This window comes from Mirounga angustirostris, unplaced genomic scaffold (genome assembly GCF_029215605.1).
Source record: "Mirounga angustirostris isolate CCGP_5_RB_7025 unplaced genomic scaffold, mMirAng1.0.hap1 SCAF_4, whole genome shotgun sequence".
NCBI lineage: Eukaryota > Metazoa > Chordata > Mammalia > Carnivora > Phocidae > Mirounga > Mirounga angustirostris.
In genome coordinates, this window is record NW_026991712.1 from 101,094,184 (window position 1) to 101,115,180 (window position 20,997).

The 20,997-nt window shown below is 41.4% G+C and overlaps 1 protein-coding gene across 2 annotated transcripts in view; it reads right to left on the reverse strand.

Moving 5' to 3' along the window:
* The window catches only part of NTNG1 (netrin G1), a 310,825-nt gene extending 305,752 nt beyond the window's left edge, over positions 1 to 5,073 (reverse strand). For both annotated transcript variants that reach the window (XM_064588730.1, XM_045897077.3), the window contains exon 1: positions 4,000 to 5,073. In XM_064588730.1, the coding sequence (XP_064444800.1) occupies positions 4,000 to 4,245 (246 nt within the window). In that variant the 5' untranslated portion in view covers positions 4,246 to 5,073. The remainder of the gene's footprint in view (positions 1 to 3,999) is intronic.
* Between the last annotated feature and the right edge of the window lie 15,924 nt (positions 5,074 to 20,997).

The following is a 20,997-nucleotide window of genomic DNA, read 5'->3' on the forward strand; positions in this document are numbered from 1 at the left end:
GGCACACTGCATTAATGATGCCAGGGGTCTCCAAGGGAAACACTTAATGTCCACCTCATGATATTATGCCAAAATTACATGCACAGAAGACTTTTTAATAATCTTTGTTTCCTAATTTAGTTTTGATTGGCTCTGAAATCCACAGCAGCTCTCGAGGGTTCACATTTCCATAGCCATCAGCACTTCCGCACCATCTATTGTACGAATGCACATGACTTCTCCCGTCTGCAGGCTTCTTTTCAAAGCTTCTGTTTAACTTATCCAGAAAATTAGCTGCAGGCTGGAGATAATTGCAGATAATTTTGCCATTTTTAAGCCACTGGGGTGTTGCGTGGAGATATGACAGCGAAGTTTGTCTAAACACAAAGAACAAGTCATAGCTTTGTGTTGTCACTTCGGCTTTACACGCAGGTTCCGATCATCCTATTTGCTCTTTATGCAAATTGAAACAAATTGTAGTCACTAGATGATTTATGTTTTCTGACAAAGCTGTGCTACGGGAAGCTTTTATGTGGCTGGGAAAAGGACATGATCTATACTAACATATTATCCCAGCCTAAAAAAGAAAAAAGGAAAGAAATGGCTAAACCTCTTCTACCTCTCAGATTCTTCCTCCTTAACAGAGATACTTCTTGGGCCATCAACAACTTAAAAGGAATATATTAAATTAAAAAGAAAATGTATGGTCTCATACACAATTCGTGTGTGTGTGTGTGTGTTTCCCCTATTCTACTCTCATGCATAGAAATATCAGAGTGATCCCATAAAATTAACATTCATAAATGCTGGTAGTATTAATACACAGCAATTTAAAATCACTAGATATTAAAGAATTATTAAATAGGTCATCCAGGTTAGGAAGCAGAGATCTGTTATCAAATGGAATCATGTGGCCCTTTTTCCCTAAAATTTCACAATAAACTAAATGCTGCATCCCTGGATGGTCGCTGCCGCATGAGGATGGAACACGTGCAAAAGGCAGCAACTGTGGTTCTTAATGCATTGACAATGAACTATGGAAACTTCAGGGTGTTTCTCTCACCAAATGTCCCCTCGGTGCTCAGAATTGTTATACTCATAGATAATAACGGAGTAGGTGATTTCTTTTTTTTTTTTTTTTTTTTTTTTTTTAAAGATTTTATTTATTTATTCATGAGAGACAGAGAGAAACAGAGGGAGAAGTAGGCTCCCAAGGAGCGGGAAGCCCGATGCGGGACTCGATCCCAGGACCCTGGGATCATGACCTGAGCCGAAGGCAGACGCTTAACCATCTGAGCCACCCAGGCGCCCCGGAGTAGGTGATTTCTGAAACCATTCTGCAGCAAACATTTACATATAAGGGCTAAGTAGGGACGGTGCTTATATGGTAGCAACACTGATGTAATGGGCCATAACGACTCCGAGGGAGCAGGTATGGGTGCGTGTGTCAAGGAGGAAAGAACGTGAAAGTCGTAACACAAATGACTTTATGGATTCCCGGTAGACCTTGGGCTAAGGAGCACCTACACAGGTCTGATATGACAGCATCCCGAGACAGCTTTACAGCCTTGTGTCAGGAACCCTTTCACTAAAGAGTTTTATGGAAAATCCAAAACTACAGAGAAGAAGTGTTGCTGTATTAGGCCATTATCGTTGACTTGGCATATGATATGCATACAAATAGTCCCAAAGTCTGCATTTAAAGGATGGGTTATTAAATCTGCTCTGCCAATCATATGCATATTAAGGAGTCCAAATTAAGCATTGATAGGTAACATCCCACAAATCTTACACGCTCCCTTGGAAAACAATTCTGCCTAGTGACAAGCTTAAATGCACCAAGGCCTCCAAATACCTGCGTCAGACTATGACGTAGCCTTTCAAAAGACTGTCTTGTGGATTTGGGGGTAAACGTATAAAGTATTCACGTTACTGCACTTGAGAAAGCTGAAGGATATAATTTTAATTCTTTTTTCTCTTTTGGTCTCTAACATCACATAGCTAGTGAACTGGGAGGGAACTGACTTGTTTAAGGACTTCAGACCACGTCCCCACGAAAGGCGGGCATGAGAAGTTCTGTAACGTGCCCTTTCCCACTCATGATAAGAGAGGCACGCTGAAAACACCAAGTGAACCCTTCCACATGAGGACAGGAGCAGGGCTCAGCTAGCGCTCTCTTGCCAGGGGCTGAGATCGAGGAAGCTGTGCATTTAAAGCACAGGCTGAACACACCATACTGGGCCGATGTGGGTGGAAACAGCACTCTAAAGAAGGAGATCTGGTATTTTACTTACATCTGTCAAATATTAAACAATTCCAGAAGAGGCATATTGGTACAAGTGTCATGTAAGCCAGTAGATAGAGCTAGAGTGTTCTTCATAATATGAAGCGCTGGCCCAGAACTCATTCTCCTGACGTGAGGAGTGGAAGACTCCACGACCTATCATCTGCACAGCAACTGCACCCCAGATTTGCAATGAGATTTTAAATTTAACCTTTTATGAGAGATTATCAAACAGCTTCTATAAAGCCAACAAATGTCCCTGCTCTTTTACAGACTTACTATAGTTTTGCTAATGTGTTGGAATAAACTCCTCTTCTGGAAGTTTCTGATTTCTAAAATGTAGCTTTTTTTTTTGCAAAGCGCATACCTGTTTCCCAGAAAGATGGGTCCTCTCTTTGAAATATTTAGTCTCGCAGGGCACTTTAGTCATAGTGACACCTAATAGGCAAGCTCTTTTTCTCACTCTCCACAAAATCAGGTTTAGACCATAATTCAAACCAGTCCCCAAAGGCACTTCTGAAAAATGGCAAGCTGTTAGCTTTTAGGTAAAAACACTCTTTTTTGCTCAAAATTGTTTCCTGTTACAAAACCTTTTCCACAGTGCTAGGTCTAAGATGATCTTATGCTAATTTAACTCACTGGGGACTGTGAACAGATGCTACTTTGATTAATAGTTTCACTATGCTGAAAATGCCAGGCCAGGTTCAAGATAATAAAGTCAGGTAAGAATACTATTAAAATCTGCCATATGATTATATCTGTTATGTGGAGAGAAATGGGATCACAATTCCAGTATCAAATAAAGACCACCTATAATAAAAAAAAAAACAATGACATAAACCAAATGAACATACTGTCTGAATTCTTTAGCACTTTGATTTACATCATGGTAATCACCAAACTCTTTATTAATACCTTATAGGTAAACTTTCAGCCACGTCCTAAGTGAAAATTCAATGCATCACTCCAATGCTATCTTTGCACCTAGGATTTAACTCTCCACCCAGGAAAAGACTTATGTACACCACAAGAACAAGGAAAGGATGGTATCTGAATTTGTATGCCCAGGTCATTACTTTCCATGCAAATATGTTTCCAACATTCCAACAGTCATATTTAAAACACCCATAGAAAACTGTGACCCTTGCAAATAAGGGCCTGCATGAGTTGACAAATGAGACTTTTCTGGAGGCATTAGCTCCTCTCTCCTTTGCTTCTCTTCTCACTGTTCTCCTAACCAAGGACTTCCACATCACAGCAGTGTCCACATGCGAACAACCACGAACTCTAATCTGGCCTCGAACTATGAAATTCGGGGCTGGCCTTACACAGGTATGTGAAGAAACCTTTGTGTTTTTAAAGTCGGTTTACCAGTGGATTTTATCCTTCACCATGGTGCATATGACCTAGTCATATTCCCAGACTCCAATCTGAAATTTAACCTTCAGCTGAACTTTTTCTTTTATAATTTATATACAGTACACCTGTCTCAGTGGAAGCTTTGGTTTGTAGGAAGGCAGAAGGTACATTCCAGTGCATCAATCACACTGTGACTTGTAATTCCGGGTCCTGCAAGCCAGCCTCCATTGAGAAGGAAGCGAACCTGTTAGCGCAGATCTGCCACGCACAGATTCAGCTCATTGCATGAGTCGAGTCTTTACCCTTACCACATTTGTACACATGTACGACATGCCCCCACTTAATATGAAATAGACTATTCCAAAGGGTTGCCTCACCATTGCACAGAACGTCTCGGGAGGGTCTCCACAGGTAATGTCCGGAGGATCCAGTTTTACTTTGAGATATTTGGTCATGTCCGTGGATTCCGGCTGACAGGCCATGTAATCCCAAACTTTCCCTTCTTCTGTGTAAATCTGAGTCTTACACACATCATAATGTCCCCATACCAAAGGGTAGGGTTGCATCACTGAGGACACTGTAACCCAAAGGGCATGAATTGACAGGAATCTTGACAAATACATATCTGAATTCTTGGCAATCCTCGCAGTAATAAAGCAGGGTTTGGTTATCTGTGAGCTATGTCTACTTTACATATACATATATGTCTATAGATTCCAAATCTAAAAGTGAAGGGTCGATATTGTGCGTGTTCAGGTATATTGAGGACTTTGGTGGAAGCCTAACATAGTTGTGCGTTAGGCGTTGACAACAACTTGCAGCTTTTTTATTGTCCTAGAACATAGCTATTAGACTCGGGTCTGGTTTGGTTTTTGTAAAAGATGTCCAGTGGCAGAGAATGATTTAGCAAAGTGATGGCTCTCCTGTTGTACGTCCGATAACCCTGGGTGATCCTCAGTGCTCACTGCTCGCAAGGGATGCTCAGATGCACTAGGATATCAGTATCTGAAGCAAAAGGATGAGTGTCTATAGCCGGGTGTCTGTTTCTCATCAATCATTCTTTCCTTCTGGCACCAACACCCTTTAAGAAACAATAAGAGTAAGAGTTATTGCCCCAGAATCAATGCATTACAAACTGTATGATATGTTGACATTTGGGAGGTTTGATGCAATATAAAGCAAATTGGTGTAATATGGATAACCTTTACTCCGCTGCTTTGCTAGAATGAGCAAACCACAGAAATCACTCACACTGGGGAGAATTTTGATATGAAGGATTTAACTCTTCCATAACAAAGACAGATGTGCGTGTCCCAGGTGAGTTACAGGTTCTCGCTTCAAAAATTATATTTCCATCTTGACAAAACTGAGAGCAAGCAGCTAGATTTAAACATTTCTCATGGACTGCAGTGCTAGAAAATCTTCCAGGAGAACAATGGGGGAAATGAATGCTTTTATAACAATGACAAAAAAGTGACAACTACTTCTATGCCTTTTGTCTATTGGCAAAGAGACCCTAATAATCTCTGAATTCCTTGTACATTTCTTAGCTTTTGTTAGCTGGAGTGAAAACCAGCATTGTTGGCACAAGTCTGTCCCTTTGGATTTGCTCATTATATTGGAAGAATTTAGCCTCTTTTGTTTAGTTGCATTTAGTGATAAAGATAACTTGCCTCTTCTGAAAAAAAATACTCAGAAATAAAACCAAAGGAGCAAATTTTCTTTTCACAAGACTCTTCTATTTTCTTACATCTTTTTATAGCCATTACATCTGCATTTGCACTTACTTTCTGTAACAGAAGAAGAGAATTTGTCCCAAAGGCGCATATTATATGCTGCTTTAAAACTAAAAGCTCTGTAGTAAAACGCACAATTTAAAATGCACACATAAAAATAGCTGAGAGTGAGTTAACAGGCCATGAAGCAGAATAATATGGCACTAATTCTAAGAGAAAATAAAAAATACTGTTTAACGGTACTTTGGGTTAACTGATAATGCAGCCCCCACAAATACGGATACTAGTCATTGGTGAGGTGAACTGGCAACTTTTCTCTTTAGAAACCACTGTCCAAGTCTAACCAAACAACAATATTTGGAATCCAGGTGTAAAAAAGAGGTATTTGTGTAATTAGTTGATTCGTATTGTCAGAGTCCCAGTAACTGTTTTTTTAAACAACTGAAAAAGGCCAAAAACCCTGTAGTTTAGAAAATACCATCATAGACCCTTTAATTTACATTAGGTGGTTTAAATAGGGAAGTTTGCTATCTTCAAACAATATTATAAAAGGAATTCAATATATTTAAATAATGCACCATCTTAAAATGAACTCAGCCACAGAGACTATGAAATGCCAACGGATGGTTGAATAGTGTTTCCATAGCAAAGTAATTTATAATAATTGCTTTATGGATGCAAGTGCAATTTTCATTATATTCAATTCATAAAATGTTATCATACAGCTGCAATTTGTGATATTTTCTGTTAGGAAAAGTGTTGAATATTTGAGTTCCTATGAAGCAATAATTAGCAGTTTGTCTAAACATGTATAAACTGCAGATTTGAATCTGCCTCCTCCTTATAACATATAGATGCGTTGGGCACATTTTGATATCTTAAGCTAAAAGGAAAGAAATCACAGGGAAGCATGTGTTGTGGCTACTAAAGCCTTAATAATCTGTAAAGGTGTTAAAATAATACAAATGCACATTTTCTAGATGCATTTTTCAACGGCGTTTACTACTTCATTATAACAAGAACAAACACTTTCATGGAGTGTGGGGGAGCTGGGCGTGAAACAGAAGTGTAAAATCTATTAGACTAGAAATTATTAACTTCAATTCTTAGGTTCAAATACATAGCAACTTCTTTATCAAGAACAATATAATCTTGAAGACCAGGGATGAACTGCTCTGAGTTTGAATTGAGTGAAAATTATGAGTTAATTCTAATACTGTTTTTAAAATGTGACCCTAAGTATATATTTGAATGCTCCCTGAGATTAACCTTCACTTTTTTTTAACGAGTAAAGGTTATCCCCTAATCCGTTTATTCTTCGTAACTCTGTCTTTATCCACATTTTGCCTTACTGCAACCACAGAATAAAGGATGACCACCAGATAGATGTATGTGAAAAATGTGGACACTAAGGAAATGTATGTGAACCTGTTACTAGTTTGACAGAACAGCAATCCCAATATAACGAATTCTCATTAAAGTATAGCAGAATTATAATAATGGTCATTACACAGAATTATGGACTACACCATTGATCGAATTTAGAGAACTGACAAGGAAAAATGCAGAGGGGTGCAAGATATTTGAATATTAGGCAGTTGCAGGACTGTGCGACAGACATTCTTGACAAGAAGCAGCCAATTATAGCTTAAATTTCTGGCACATAACCAGTTGTGATTAATAGTTTTCCATTACATTACAGACATATTATTAATGTATTAAAAATGTCAAGCTTTGGCAAGCACTAATATGGCATGGCTCAGTTAGTCTGCAGAATTTACATTTAATGAGCTCCCATTGACACAGAAAAAGATATTGACCACAGCATATTACAGATCAGGAGCAGAGGTCACTAAGCTGTTCTTTAACATAATTGCTTAATTTCATTCTAATTTTTATATTTGTAGCGTGTATTCTAGAATGTATTCTTCACGTCGGGTCTCCTCACTTTTCTCAGTGCCACTTACACTTCAAAGAAAATCCTCTTAATTTAAAATTAAGAAGAAATTAAATTTATGAATTTCCATGACACAGTGGAAAAGAGTCCTCTGTCAAAATCGGGAATTTGCTACCTAAGTATAATTATGGAGTTTTCAAGGAAAATAAAATGATATGAAAATAGAATATTATTTACCCCCTCACCTCTATTGCTTAATGGTACCGGTCCCATCTGGCTATGCTTTTAACCAGGCTAAAATCATCAATAGCTTCTTAAAAGCTAGGTCATCACAGCAAATAGCTAGGCAAACGAATGATGAGAAGGACGGTCGACGACATTTTTGGGGATTCAGTATACTAAACCAACCCCTTCTGGCCCATAACTGAACTACTTGCCAAGTAATGGGGGCTTTGAATTTGTCTCAGGTGTCCATATCACCTAAATGTGAGCTGCTTCCGAGGAGCTCTGGGCAGCCCCAGTTCCAGTTCTTTGCTCTGCAAATCTTGGGAACTCACTGTTTTCAAGTAATGCCATCATCTCTACCTATGCACTAAAGTGCTGAGAAATCCTCTTTGATAAAAATACCCATTAATATGCTATGAGAACTCCATAGACTCTCACTGGTATATAAATTTGCAGAGCCAGTGTGAAAATATAAAATTATGTCATGTCCTCAAGTTGATAGATGTTATTGATCTGGACTAAAGGGTCTGTAACATGGCTTTGCATCCACAGGACATCTTTTTCCAGGATTCTGGAGCTAATTCCCTTCCACCTGGGAATAACTTTGGAGAAGGTATTTCACAGGCCCTTTCTCTCATCAGAAAAGAAGCCTCCCAAAATAGTACATGGGAGTAATAATGGTCAAAATTATAGACAATTACATTCTTTAAAAAAAATGCCAACTTCATCAACTGAGAGGAAGATATTGACAGTAAATCTGTTAATTCTAGCTCATTGGTTTTATCATATAATCTCACGAGGAGGTGGGGGTGGTAGTATTAGGCTATTTATTCCAAAAATACTTAGCTCTTTAGGGGCACCTGAAATAGACAGCTATTGGCTCATTCCTCATAGACATTAAGAATTTTAGAAATATGCATGTTTCTGAATGGGAAGGAACAAAAAGAACACTGACCATAATCACATTTCATTGAGTGAAAATTATAAAGAGATAAAGACACCCCCAAATTCAATAACCTACCAAAATTAGCAGATTCCAACACTCTCGTAATGAGATTGACTAGACGAGATATTTAAGATACACTGAATGCTCTTTGCATTTATTTATTGTTGTGAAGAAAGCATTTTCTAGTCATCTTAAATGGGAAACATTTGCTTCTACCCTTTTGTTAACTGTCTTTCAAAATATAAGGAATTTAACATGTACTGAAGCATCATTGGCATATTTTACTCATCCGTGATTGGGTATTATGAGCAACTGCCTATCATGAGATTCTTAATAAAACCAAATAGCACACCTTCGTATTTGAAAGATCTCGGTTTTCACCGAGAGAAGAATGATTAGAGAAATCAGATAGCATATACTTGGCAGGATGTTTGGGGATGGGATAATCCATAAAATTATTTCAGAATCAGTTAAGTCTAGAAGAAATCTGGTATTTCATTACCATAGAACAACAAATCTTTCCTTCTTGTGTAGGGAAGTTCAGACATCCAAGGTTTCAAACACACATTTAAGAAAATCTACACCCACCTGAAGTTTTGAAACAAAACTCTGGGTTCTGAAGATAAAATTCTTTTTTAAAGTATGCTACATCTCTTACTGATATGATACACACACACACACCTTTTTTTGTTAACATAATAACTGACTTTCTGAGTTGCATGAAATTTTCTTTCCAAGCGACTTGATGCTCTTGTAACTCTAAAATTCTCCAAATCTTTACAACACTTAGAAAACGTATCAACTAAAGGCGTAATCATTTAAATTTTTTGACATATTACCTGTTTTTTTTTTTCAGAATAGTAATGGAAGCAGACAAATAGTTGTGCCAATTGCAATTATACAAAAGGAAACTGCAGAATACATTAGCGTCGTCCTAAAAAAGGTAACCTGAATCACTTTAACACACATGCCCTGTGAAAGCTGACAAAACAAAAATCTCAATAGAAAAAAAAGCTTTGTCTGCAAATAAGATAAACAGCTGTCTTACAAAATTTTAAGATGATCTCTCTTAAATTTCATAATAGGAAGTATAACCACATTAATAGATACATATGGAATTCTGAATGCTCTCATGTTGCTCTTTAGTGGTGAAATAGATGTCATTTCATGGCATCCAGAAGAGAAAAGGAAATATATCCCTTACATATGTATGCCGGAACAATAAGTGCAAAACACTTGATGCATTTTTTTCTTTGTATCCTGATCCACATGCAAATACTCAAATTTTGTCTTAATGAAAAACTGGAAGTTGCTTATCTTCCAAAAGAATCTTGGACAGTTACTGAGCTGCCGTTCCTTTGCCAAAGAGAAAGGGGGGTGGGTGCGTGGGTAAGACATTCAAAGTGACACAAAATACTTAATGAAACCTGAGGTTGCTAATTCCCCACAGCTTAGAGATGCTCTCAAGGGCTAGACAAATCACCAAAACCTTGCCCCTTCTCTAAAGAGAGAATTTCTGGGAAACTTTTTCTAACGAGCTTAACCATTAAGTAAATTTGAACAAACGATTTTGTTGGAGGATTTTTCTGGTTAATTTCCCCCCGTTTCTGTAAGCCAACTTTTAGTATTTTCAGTCATAAAACAGGGCCTTATTTCTCGAGCAAATCTACTGCCAGATACACCATATGTTTAGTGGAATTCTGAATCTTACTCAGAATTTTCCATTCCAAAGATTGACAAACTGTTATGATAACGAGTGTCTCCATGACCATTCCGAGTACAGAGAAGAATGGAAGAGGAGTCGGGTTAACAAAAGCTTCTGCTCTCTGGGAATCTATACCTGATGCGATGATGGGAACGCAACCTCCGACTCTTCCAAATAAAGTTGCTTTAAAATCCCCGCTAGGAATTTTCCCGCAAGCCCTGCAAGATGACAACCTCCTAAGTGGATGGGGTTGGGGGGTGGAGGTCCCCGGGTGAGGTTACTAGAATAAACAGCAGAGGGCGCAGTTTCTTTTTTTATCTAACTTTTCCCGGGTATGAATCACTTAATTGGTTATTTTGGGCCCAATAATATTCGGGATTATTTGTATTATATATAGATATCCACAGATCCATAGAGGACAGGAATTCAATGTCCCTGGCCGAATCCCGCAACCGATTAAAGTAATGCCAGTAAAGAACCCGAGAAAATATTCCAAACAGCATTCCTGCACCAAGTCTGGTCCCCTTTCAATTCTGCCTTCTCCCCAGCTGCACATCACGGGATAGTAATGCTTTAATCTCGCACCAATAACGGAGATTAAAAGAAGGGGACTTCAAAAGCTCTCAGTGTGGCCACCAGCTCCACAGGGCCGGCAAGAGGGCAAGTTTTCTCCCCAAAGCAGACAATTGGCAAAAGGAAAAAAAGAGCCCTCCCGAGCGTGGTGCGCGGCCGGGTGTGTGTGTGAGAGGGGGAGCGCGCCGGGTGTCTGTCAGTCCGTCCACCGAGGCACCGACCCAGCGCCCAGGCTCCGGAAGCAACACACACACACACACACACACACACACACACACGCAACCCGCTCGGGGCGCACACCCAGGAAGACCCGTGTGTGGGTGTGAGAGTGTGCGGGCTGTGTGCGCGCCGCGGCTCCGCGCGCTGCGTCCTCAAGGCGCTTCACAAAGTTCGGCGCCCACCCGGAGCCTCCCTCCCGCCGGTGGAGCGCAGTGGGGGGCGGGGAGGGGGGCGGAGGCAGGCTCGGAGGGAGGGAGCCCGGGGGAGAGGGGCCACGACGAGACGCGCGGGTCGCCGGAGGAGGGGGCGCCGGCTGCACTTACCGTGCGGCCCGTTTGCCCTTGCGCCGGCCGGGAGCCGACCGACGGCGCGGGGCGGCGGCCCTGCCCAGCCGGGTGCGCCTCGGGCGGCGGCCGCAGCAGCTGAGCCCGCGAGCGGCGCACGGGCGGGCGGCGGCAGCTCCCGCCGAGCGTCCTCCCGGGCGCGCGAGGAGCGGGAGGGTGGGGGGTGGACCCGAGCCGCCGCCGCCGCAGCCCCGAGGTCCCGCTCGCGCCCGGCCCGCGGTGGGAGAGGACTCTGCGGACCCGGAGCCCCGCGCCGGCCCGCCACTCCCCGCCGCTTACTTACCTTCGCCGCGGGCCCCTGAGGGGGAGCCTTCCTGCGCGTCGCCCCCTCTCGGAGCCCTCGCCGCGAGGGGGAATTCCTTCCCGTTGACGTCCTCTTCCGAAATGCAAAAGATCAGTGACTTTGACAGGTAGATGAGGGGGAGGGAACAGGGGTGGGCGGAGAGGAAGAGAGGATGAGAAAGGTGCCTCTCCCTCCAAAAATATGGTGATATTAATAATGAAATCGCAGCCTTCGGGAGGTCTTGCCAGCCCAGTCCCCCGCTTGCCGGCTCTCCTCCGCGCCTCCTCGCGCCACTGCCTCTGCCACTTCTCGCTTTAAACTTTTACTGGGGATTTTTTTTTTCTATTTCTATTTTTTTCTCTCTCTCTCCTTTCATTTATTATTATTATTTTTTTTAAGCTGCAGGACGATTTCCTGATTCCCGGGGATCAGAACCAGCGGCCGGGCGGTTCTACCTCGCTTGGCACAGCTTTCATTTTATTTCAGATGAAGACGTTGAGCTTAGTCAGAAGGGACATAAATCAGGACAATTATTAGCATTGGCGCCAAGAAGATCCTCTAGTAACAATTTCGCCCGGGCTTCCTTCTCGCATTCCTCCGCTCAAGTCAGAAATGTCACTGCACATAGCGTTGATGGCTGCGAGACGCGACGCACCCAAAGTCCATTTGATGAAATATACATGGCCCACGACGCTTCTGGATTGCGGTCCCCGGGCTCCCCGCCCCCGCCCGCGGCGCCGGGCCGGACCCGCTCCGAGCCGGCAGCGAGCTCTCGGCAAACTTAGGGGCGCGTGCAAATTAAAGAGTGAGCGCGAGGGCCGGAGGAGAGAGAGAGATGGAAGCGAGCCCGGGGAAGCCGCAGCCCTCAGAGGGGTGGCATGAAGGTTTCACTTAAAAGCAGATCTTCTTCTGCAACTGCCAGCAAGTGGAAGGATTGCAAACCTTAGGCTACCTCGAGACCTGGGCGCTCCGAGCGGTCCTAACTCCGTCCGGCTCGCTGCCGCTGCCGCTGCTCGGGCCGCCCGTGCCGCCGCTGCACGACCTCCCCGCGCTGAGGCTCTGCGACCACCTTTCACCCCCACCCCCACCCCCAGCTCGCCCGCGGAAGCGCCGTTTCCAGTAACTCTTCACGTACCATCCACTCGTGCCCCCGCCCGTCCCATCCCTCACTCCTCGCTCTCCTCCCCCAAACCGTGCCTAAGCACACCCTCGCCCCTAGCAGTGATCCTGAAGGTGTTTTTCAACCAAAAATTCCCCGCCCTTGCCAGCGGCCCCTAGGGCGCAAGCCTTGAACCTCCTCATTTAGAAATCCATTCTCCTGTGGAAAGTTGAAGTTCAAAAGAGAGCCGGGCACGTCACGTCTCCTGGCTTTTCCCAAGGGGGTAAAAAAAAATACCCCGGCCCCCAAGACTTCATGCCCCACCAGTGGGGGGCGGGGGGGGGGCGCTCAAACTTACCTGAAATCCCTCTTAGCTACATACTAACGTCAAAAAAGAAAAAAAAAAAAATCCAGACTTAGATAGGGAGAGACTTTAATTAGAAAGAAAGACTATTGCAATACAGAGAGAGCTCTGATCTCAGAAATCTGTGAGCATTTCAAACCAAACAAAAAACCTTTTGTATGGTAAGGGGAATACGCAGTAAGGGAAGGTTGGGCAGATGAGAGGAAGTAGATGGAAGGCATGACTGACCTGCGGGGTTTGACAAGAAACGCTTCTCTGTGGTCCCGGGATTTGGGGAATAAGCTGACAAGGAAACATGTTCTGCATTTTAGTGCTTGCTCAGATTTTTCAGGCACGCTAACGTTCAGGGTTGGGTGGGGAGGAGAGACGCCTGATTCAAATTTAGTCAAGGCAAAGCAGAGGGTAAAAAATGGGCAGTTGTGAACACTTAGTCACCAACTACACACCCCACAATGAAGGCACAGAGTAAGAGCAAGGGGTCACTTTTCTGCAATGGCTGGGGGTGGGAGGTGGTGTCAGAAGGGTGTTTGGGGGAGAAGGTTGTTGAACTGAGCCTATAACCAGACCCTCTTTGGCTCCCAAGCAGCCAGGAAGGAGGCAGGGATTCCAGGCATCCAGCCCCTAGACCCCCCAACGCAGAGAGAGGCCCCAGTGAATCCTCCTTCCCTTGACTTTCTCCAGTGCAGGATTTTGTGATTTCCTTGCTTTTCTCCCTCCCCACCCGCCCCCGCAACTCGTAGCTTAAGAGTTACCTAAAGGGTGAAACTTTCTAAAGTCATGCTTAGACAGCGTTCATGTGTCTGTGCTCCTCCAGGGTTGAAATATACTGATTGTATGGAGCTGCCACTCACCTTCCCTCACAGGCCCCCAGAGCCTAGGACCTACAGGGGAGCCAGTAGGACTTAAGAAACAACACCCAGGGTGGTCCTCTCACTTCTCCTTGGCACCCCTCCCCCTTTCTAAACACTGAATACAAAGGGCTCTCAGCCTTACCTCTTCCTCTTGTTCTTTTTGGCTTAAGCCAAGAAAACACCTTCTGAGTTTTCATTCTAAGTTTTGTTTGATCTTTTTAGGTCCTTTTCTGGGAAAAAATAGAGGAAAGGCACCTATGCAGAGATTGAGAAATTCCCTCCTGGGATATATCAAGATCTTTGTGACATTGGCTCACTCCCTGGAGAAATGTTCCCTTCCAGCTATCAAAGTCTTGAAACTAACCTCCTTCCCATGTTCCCTTACTAAGACCCTCCCTCATTGCCATTGCCAGGGCTCCTTTGACTATGAGGCAGACACCAGTCCCAAACAAGTCTGATAGGTGAAGGGAGACCCTTTTCAGTTAAGTAGCTTTTCCCATTCTAGGAGTGAGAGAGTCTTCCAGAGGTGAGTTGTTTTTTTTTTTTTTTTCCAAACATCTGTTCTGATCCTCTCACAGACTCAGTAAATCACCAATAAACATGTGGATCTAAACTTTGGCCAGGAAATCAGAATCACCAGAGGAGACTTTTCAACATTAAAATTCCTTCCTCTCCAGATCATGATCCCTCCTCCAGTGGGGCTGGGATGGGAAGAACCTTATCTCCAAAAAAAGCACTTTGGGTGGATCTGATATACTCCCTCACACAGAGAAGCCCCAAATGTATATATTAAACCAGCTTCCCTGAATATATCTTTGCACATTTGTTTATATAATACATAGCAATCAGAAATTTACTTTAGATATTTTCTTGGCATCAGAGAAAGTAAGTTAGGGGCATGCTTACTTTTCGTATCATCCTTTGCCTTCTCCACCTATATATATATTTAACTGTCTTTGGAAAGAACGATTTTTTTCTGTTTGTATTTAACCTTTCAACTCTACTTTTTTTCTCTCTCTCCTTTTAGAAAAGAATTGTTTGATCTTTCCGTTCTCCAGCTTTAGATCTCTGGCAGGTTTCCACACATTCCTCATTCTTCTTCAACTCAGATTTTCATTTATTTGTAATCCTGTTAGGTCTCTAACTATTGTTCATTTTCCTAGGTTATTAGCTGCTTAAAACTCTTCTTTTTGGAGATTTGGCAAGGCTGCTCCAATACTTGTAATCTCAGTATGCTAAACCCATAATGGTGGCATATTTGCAATATATCTGGTCCAAAAAGATATGTGTCTTCTTAGAAATACTGTAAAGTACTTATCATAAGGTAGCTATAAGATCAGTGTTGATTGCAGGTGTGAATAATTTTTGCCCATTTCCAGGGTTCAGTTACAGCCTCTTTGGTAACAAGAACTAACTTCCACTATATTCAATTAAGACTTCCATGTCTGAAACGTCCAAATCAGGGACAAGTTCTGTTTGGCCAATTGTATACTACATGATAGATGCTTTTTATAACTGCTGCTTGTGTCCCAGTAGAAACATCTTTCCTAGCAGTTGTAAAACCTTTAGCTCTTTCCTGCCTCCACTTTGTGCTCGGGGACATGTTTTATTACAGAGCCCTTAGCAGTGTAGTTTTGACAGGTTTTGAAGTTCCTTACCTAACAGGATTTTTTTAATGCTTAAATAGTTTGACATTTAAACCTCTCACAAGCCCTAACCATCTGGTCTGGGCTCTATCACTAGATTATATTGGCATTTTCTTGCTGTTGTAGGTGTTCCAAGCACACTTATCTTCAAGCTTTAAATTTACAAGCCCAAAGTATCCAGTATCAAGTATGCCCAATGTAGATATATGGGCAATCTCATTTAGTTTTTCTGAGGACTGATGGTAGGCCAAAGGACGTATTGTTTAATAGAAGAAAATGCACATGTTTAGTGTGCTACCGGTTCTAGAATGTGGAGAATAGCAGATGGTATAAGCTATTGATAGTTAATGACAGATGCAGGGAACATGACCTTTGGCATCCACGTGCTTTCTAATATACAGCACTGTGTAAAATAGTTTGGAAATAATAAAACAAACTGCTTGGTTAGAATAACATAAAAAATTAACAAAATGTAAATTTGGGTAGTTTTTTAAGAGAAAGCATTCTAACCTAAACGATGACCTTTTTTAGTCAGATATTTTCTGTCTTTTTTTGTATTCCAACTTCACGGCGCTAGAAGTGTTTAAGGGAGAATAGTTTTCTTATTTTTGTTTACTTTATCTCATCCATAAGAAATCAACAGAAATCACTTCTTGGGCGCCTGGGTGGCTCAGTTGGTTAAGCGACTGCCTTCGGCTCAGGTCATGATCCTGGAGTCCCGGGATCGAGTCCCGCATCGGGCTCCCTGCTCAGCGGGGGGTCTGCTTCTCCCTCTCCCGCTCCCCCCTCTTGTGCTCTTTCTCTCTCTCACTCTCTCTCTCTCAAATAAATTAATAAAATCTTAAAAAAAAAGAAATCAACAGAAATCACTTCTTAATTTTTATGCTTTCAGAGCATGTGACATTAGATGTTTTTATCCAGCCAGTGAAATCTGTCAAAATCATGACCCTGAGCTTTTTTAAAAAAACTATTTCAATATTTTTGCGACTCAGAACACATAGTCAATATTTGTTTAACAGTTTGTCTTTTTTCCGAGGCTACAAGAAGAGGCACCCCACTAGGAGGTTTGGATAATGCTTCGGTCTGAACAACCTCACAAAAAAACAACCTTTTGTTGTGCTTAGTTTGTCTAAGATCATAAACTTATTTCTTGAAAAAAAGAAATCTTGCAGTTAATGTCGTGTGTTGGCTGGAAAAATTTATCTCCAAAATCAACAGCTGTGTAGATTTCTTCAAATGTAATTTTCGTATTTTCAATCATTCTTCAACAACAAAATCAGCATCCTTTTCCAATTGAGAAGGAAAATACATGGAGGAAGATTGAGTAACACCCTTTGCCTACTTTAGAGATCTTTCCATCATTTTCATCCCAATGGTTCTTCTCTCTAATTCAATAAATATTGATGGAACCCACACCCCCTGCCAGGAACTGTATTAGGTGCTGGAGGGAATGCAAAGCTCTCAAGTCAGAGTGTACACTATCATGTTGGGAAAAGAGAGTTGGGCTAATTGTAATGTACATTTTTAATGTTATCCTAGACAGTGTTTAAGGGAAATGCAATGGTCAAGTCTGGAGACTCTTTTTGTACTCAAGGTGGGATAAAGATGCACACAACTCAGCTGATGGCTTTAACGATCTCTGCCAGGCCATTGTCCCAAATATATAAGAAAGCATCGACTCTGTGCTTTAGTAAGCTCTGCAAGAGGTTCTTGTACTATCATATCAATGTGGGGTAAAATGCAATAATGGCTGAGCCAAAATTCTGTGAGCCACCGCCATGAAAATATCCATGATGAAAGAAATTCCAAGAATAGAAAAATAGTAGACAGAAGAGAAATCTAAGATCCCAGGTTACCATTGATTTGAGTTACACTCTATTCAGATGTTTCTCCCTGCTTTTCTTGACTCTCTGCTTCTGGGTTTAGTTTGAGATTTACTGTTCTGAAATGATTACCTTGACTGCTGTTTTTATCAGCTCTATCTATGGCTCCCATCCTTTAGCTTCTAGGCTGAATGGAGGCAGTGGATATAAGCTGGTGTTGGCTTCTAGTGAGTAAGATGGATTCGTGCCAAGTGGTCTTTACTTCCCAGTGGGCTGCCATCTCCTTTGGCAAGGAGGCTCCCGCTCCTACAGAAAATGACTAATTCTCTTAAAGTCTGCCTCAATTTGTAATGTAGAAGAATGAAATCAGAGGCGTTGTGAATTCTCTTCTTACTCCAATGAGCCAGGAAGGAACTCAATTATCAGTTTTCCACACTGTGAAATCCCATAGAAAATAACACAACTGTAAGATTGTTATGATATAGAAATTATTTCTTGTTCCCCTCTCCCTACCTTTTTCTTTATTCTCAGACATGAATTTAACACCTCTCATGTGCTAGGGACTACATTAGAAATAAAAAGTCGAGGGGTGCCTGGGTGTTCTGTCCGTTAAGCGTCTATCTTCAGCAGAGGTCATGATCTCAGGGTCCTGGGATGGAGCCCATTATCAGACTCCTTGCTCAGTGGGGAGTCTGCTTTTCCCCTCAGCTCCTCCCCCCTCATGCTCTCTCTCTCTCTCTCTCTCTGTCAAATAAGTAAACAAAATCTTTTAAAAAAAGAAATAATAAACTGAATCAAGCAGTCTCTGTCATAGTTTACAATCAATTAGAGAAAATAAATTTGTAAACAACCAATGTAATGTTGTGGGAGCTGAGATTGAAACTGGGAGCAGGTAAACCCCAAAGGAAAAAATGTATGATTCTCCTTGGAGAATCCTGGGAAAATTTGGGTAGATGAAGTGGCAAATGACCTACAATACACCTCAAAAGATGAGTAGTGTTCACCCAGCAAAGGAACAAAAAGTCTTTTGACCAAGGACCCTGGGGAGCGGGGGGGTGTTAGAGGCAAAGTCAGGAACCCTAATCCAATAGGGCATATTTTGGCAGTAGTTTGGTATGACTAAAGTTCATAGCCCCATACAGATAGCCTTTAAGGTGAATGCTTACAAGCTTTTGACACCAAAAATCTGAGATTGAGAACAATAGAGAAAATCAAATGAAAGGAAGTATCTTATGTTATTTAGGTTGAGACATATGAACATGCCAATAATTTACCATTACTGACCACAGAAATGGCAACTTTATGTCTCAACCTAATAGGATCAAGCACTGCCCATTCAGTTCTCTTTCTCAGTAATCCCTGTGAAGAGAAGAGAATAATCTAAAACAGAAAATAATTTCTGAAATGTCTATATTTGCTTTTGGAGTATATTATATGCCTACTTTGGCAAGAGCTATACTTTCCTAATGAGGTTTTGTGCTTAGATTGGTATTAAAATTAGTTGGATTTCCTTGAGTAAGCCCTGACAGCAGGAGAATGAGGCTGCAGAGCAGACTGGTGACGAGGAAACCCAAGGTTCAACCATTTAACCAGGGATAAGCCACACATGAATAATGGAGAGTTGAGTAATTAGTAATTATAGATACCAGTTAAGCTTTAGATGAAAGAACCAGCCTCCAATCGTTCCACCACGGTTTACGTTTTTGAAATCGTGGATCGGGATGTTTCAAACTCCTGTGGGCGAATAACTATTTTCAAAAAGAAAAGGGAAGAAAATAAAACAAGCTAGAAAAATATGCTAAAACTCAAGAAATTTAGAAATCATTATGCATAATGGAAGGAAAAAGCAACAAATTGCTGTTTACATGAACTAGTACTTCTCTAAATCACAGCGGAATTCGGATTTTTTTTCTTTTTTGGTGAAGATGGGACAGTTAATCAAGCTTTTTACTATTTATAATTAGAAAGTTAGGAGATGTATTGATGAGGAGAAGAAAATGAATAATCTATTTTTGTTTTTTACCTGCCCTCCCCACATACTACCAACTGCCTTCTGCATTTATAAGTCTTAGTTTTCTTGATATCTATGTAAAATGAGACTTAGGAAAACTACCCCTTTCTTCAGCCACTTCTCTGAAATGATATCTGTCCCCACTAGTAGTCTGAAGGCTGAGTTTGCAATGAAGGAAGAGAGCTAGACTCTCAGTTACTGTATATCATGGTATACATACCACTGTTAAGATGTTGCAATTATCCTCATATTAAGAATTGATTGATAGACAAGGACAGCTGAATGCCCATAGTTCTTTTAGGCATTAAGAAACAGAACCTCAGACTTTAGCCATAGAAAATCTGAAACTGACCTAAATGTGTGTTTAGCTTAAAACTAGTATATGTATGGATCCTCCAAATGAATTTTTTTCAGAAAATCCATTGAGATATAGTATGAGTAGCATTGGACTAGGAGCCAAGAGACGAAAACCTTATTAAGAGACTTTTTTTTGCTCTGTGAATTGGCATAAGTCACTTCACTTCTCTGGGCCTTAACTACCTAACCTGTAAAATGAGGAAGCTGATTTAGATGAATCTGGGGGAGCTGTTATAAAAACGGGGTTCATGGACTTCCTGCCTTACAATAGCCTTGGGGCTTGCTATAAGGCACCTCCATAGGTGATTTTTATTTAAGCATATTAAATTTCGAAGATCACTAGCCTAAGGTTTCTTCGAGCTTTTGCATTTTGAGTCTTGCTCTCAGGTTGGGATTGATTTAAATGAAAGCTGAGACAAAAATAAATGCATCCTTCATGTTCTTGGATAATAGAATAGGAACTTTGATTTCTATAATTTTTTTTTACATTTCTATATAAATTTCTGTGTATTAGAATTAAGTGGGATACATGTGTGATTCCCTGAAAGATTAGATGGAATGAAGGCCAAGGACTTTGAAACCATATTTTTAAAAAAGGAAGAAATCAAGAATTTGCTGTATAATACAGTTCATTTGTAACCATGCTCGCTAAGGCCCAATTTCTGGAACATATGTATTAGCTATAAACTGCCATAAATCTCTCCTAGAAGTATATTACTCAGCTTGTAAACACCAGTTCTTTGAAACCTACCATAAGATCCAGTCCATGAAGTGTTAAAAGCTTTTTTTTAACATTTTATTATGGCTGAGTTTCTTCAAAATTAGTCAGTGATTATTGGACTTTCTTTACCATCTAACTAATATATGTATGCAAAATGCTCTAGTGAATTATTACAATCAGGCTTCCATAAAGGTCAGAACTTTTAAAATGTCTTAGATTAAAAACTTATCAAACTAGGGGCGCCTGGGTGGCTCAGTCGTTAAGCGTCTGCCTTCGGCTCAGGTCATGATCCCAGGGTCCTGGGATCGAGCCCCACATCGGGCTCCCTGCTCCATGGGAAGCCTGCTTCTCCCTCTCCCACTCCCCCTGCTTTTGTTCCCTCTCTCGCTGTGCCTCTCTCTGTCAAATAAATAAAATCTTAAAAAAAAAAAAGAAAAAACTTACCAAACTATATATGTGTATACATTATATATATACATGCATATATTTTCTGTGTATTTGATTCAAAGTCATTCTGAAATGTAGTAGGATGTATTGGTGAATCCTTAAAGACCAGAGTTCAAGTGCTTAAGACA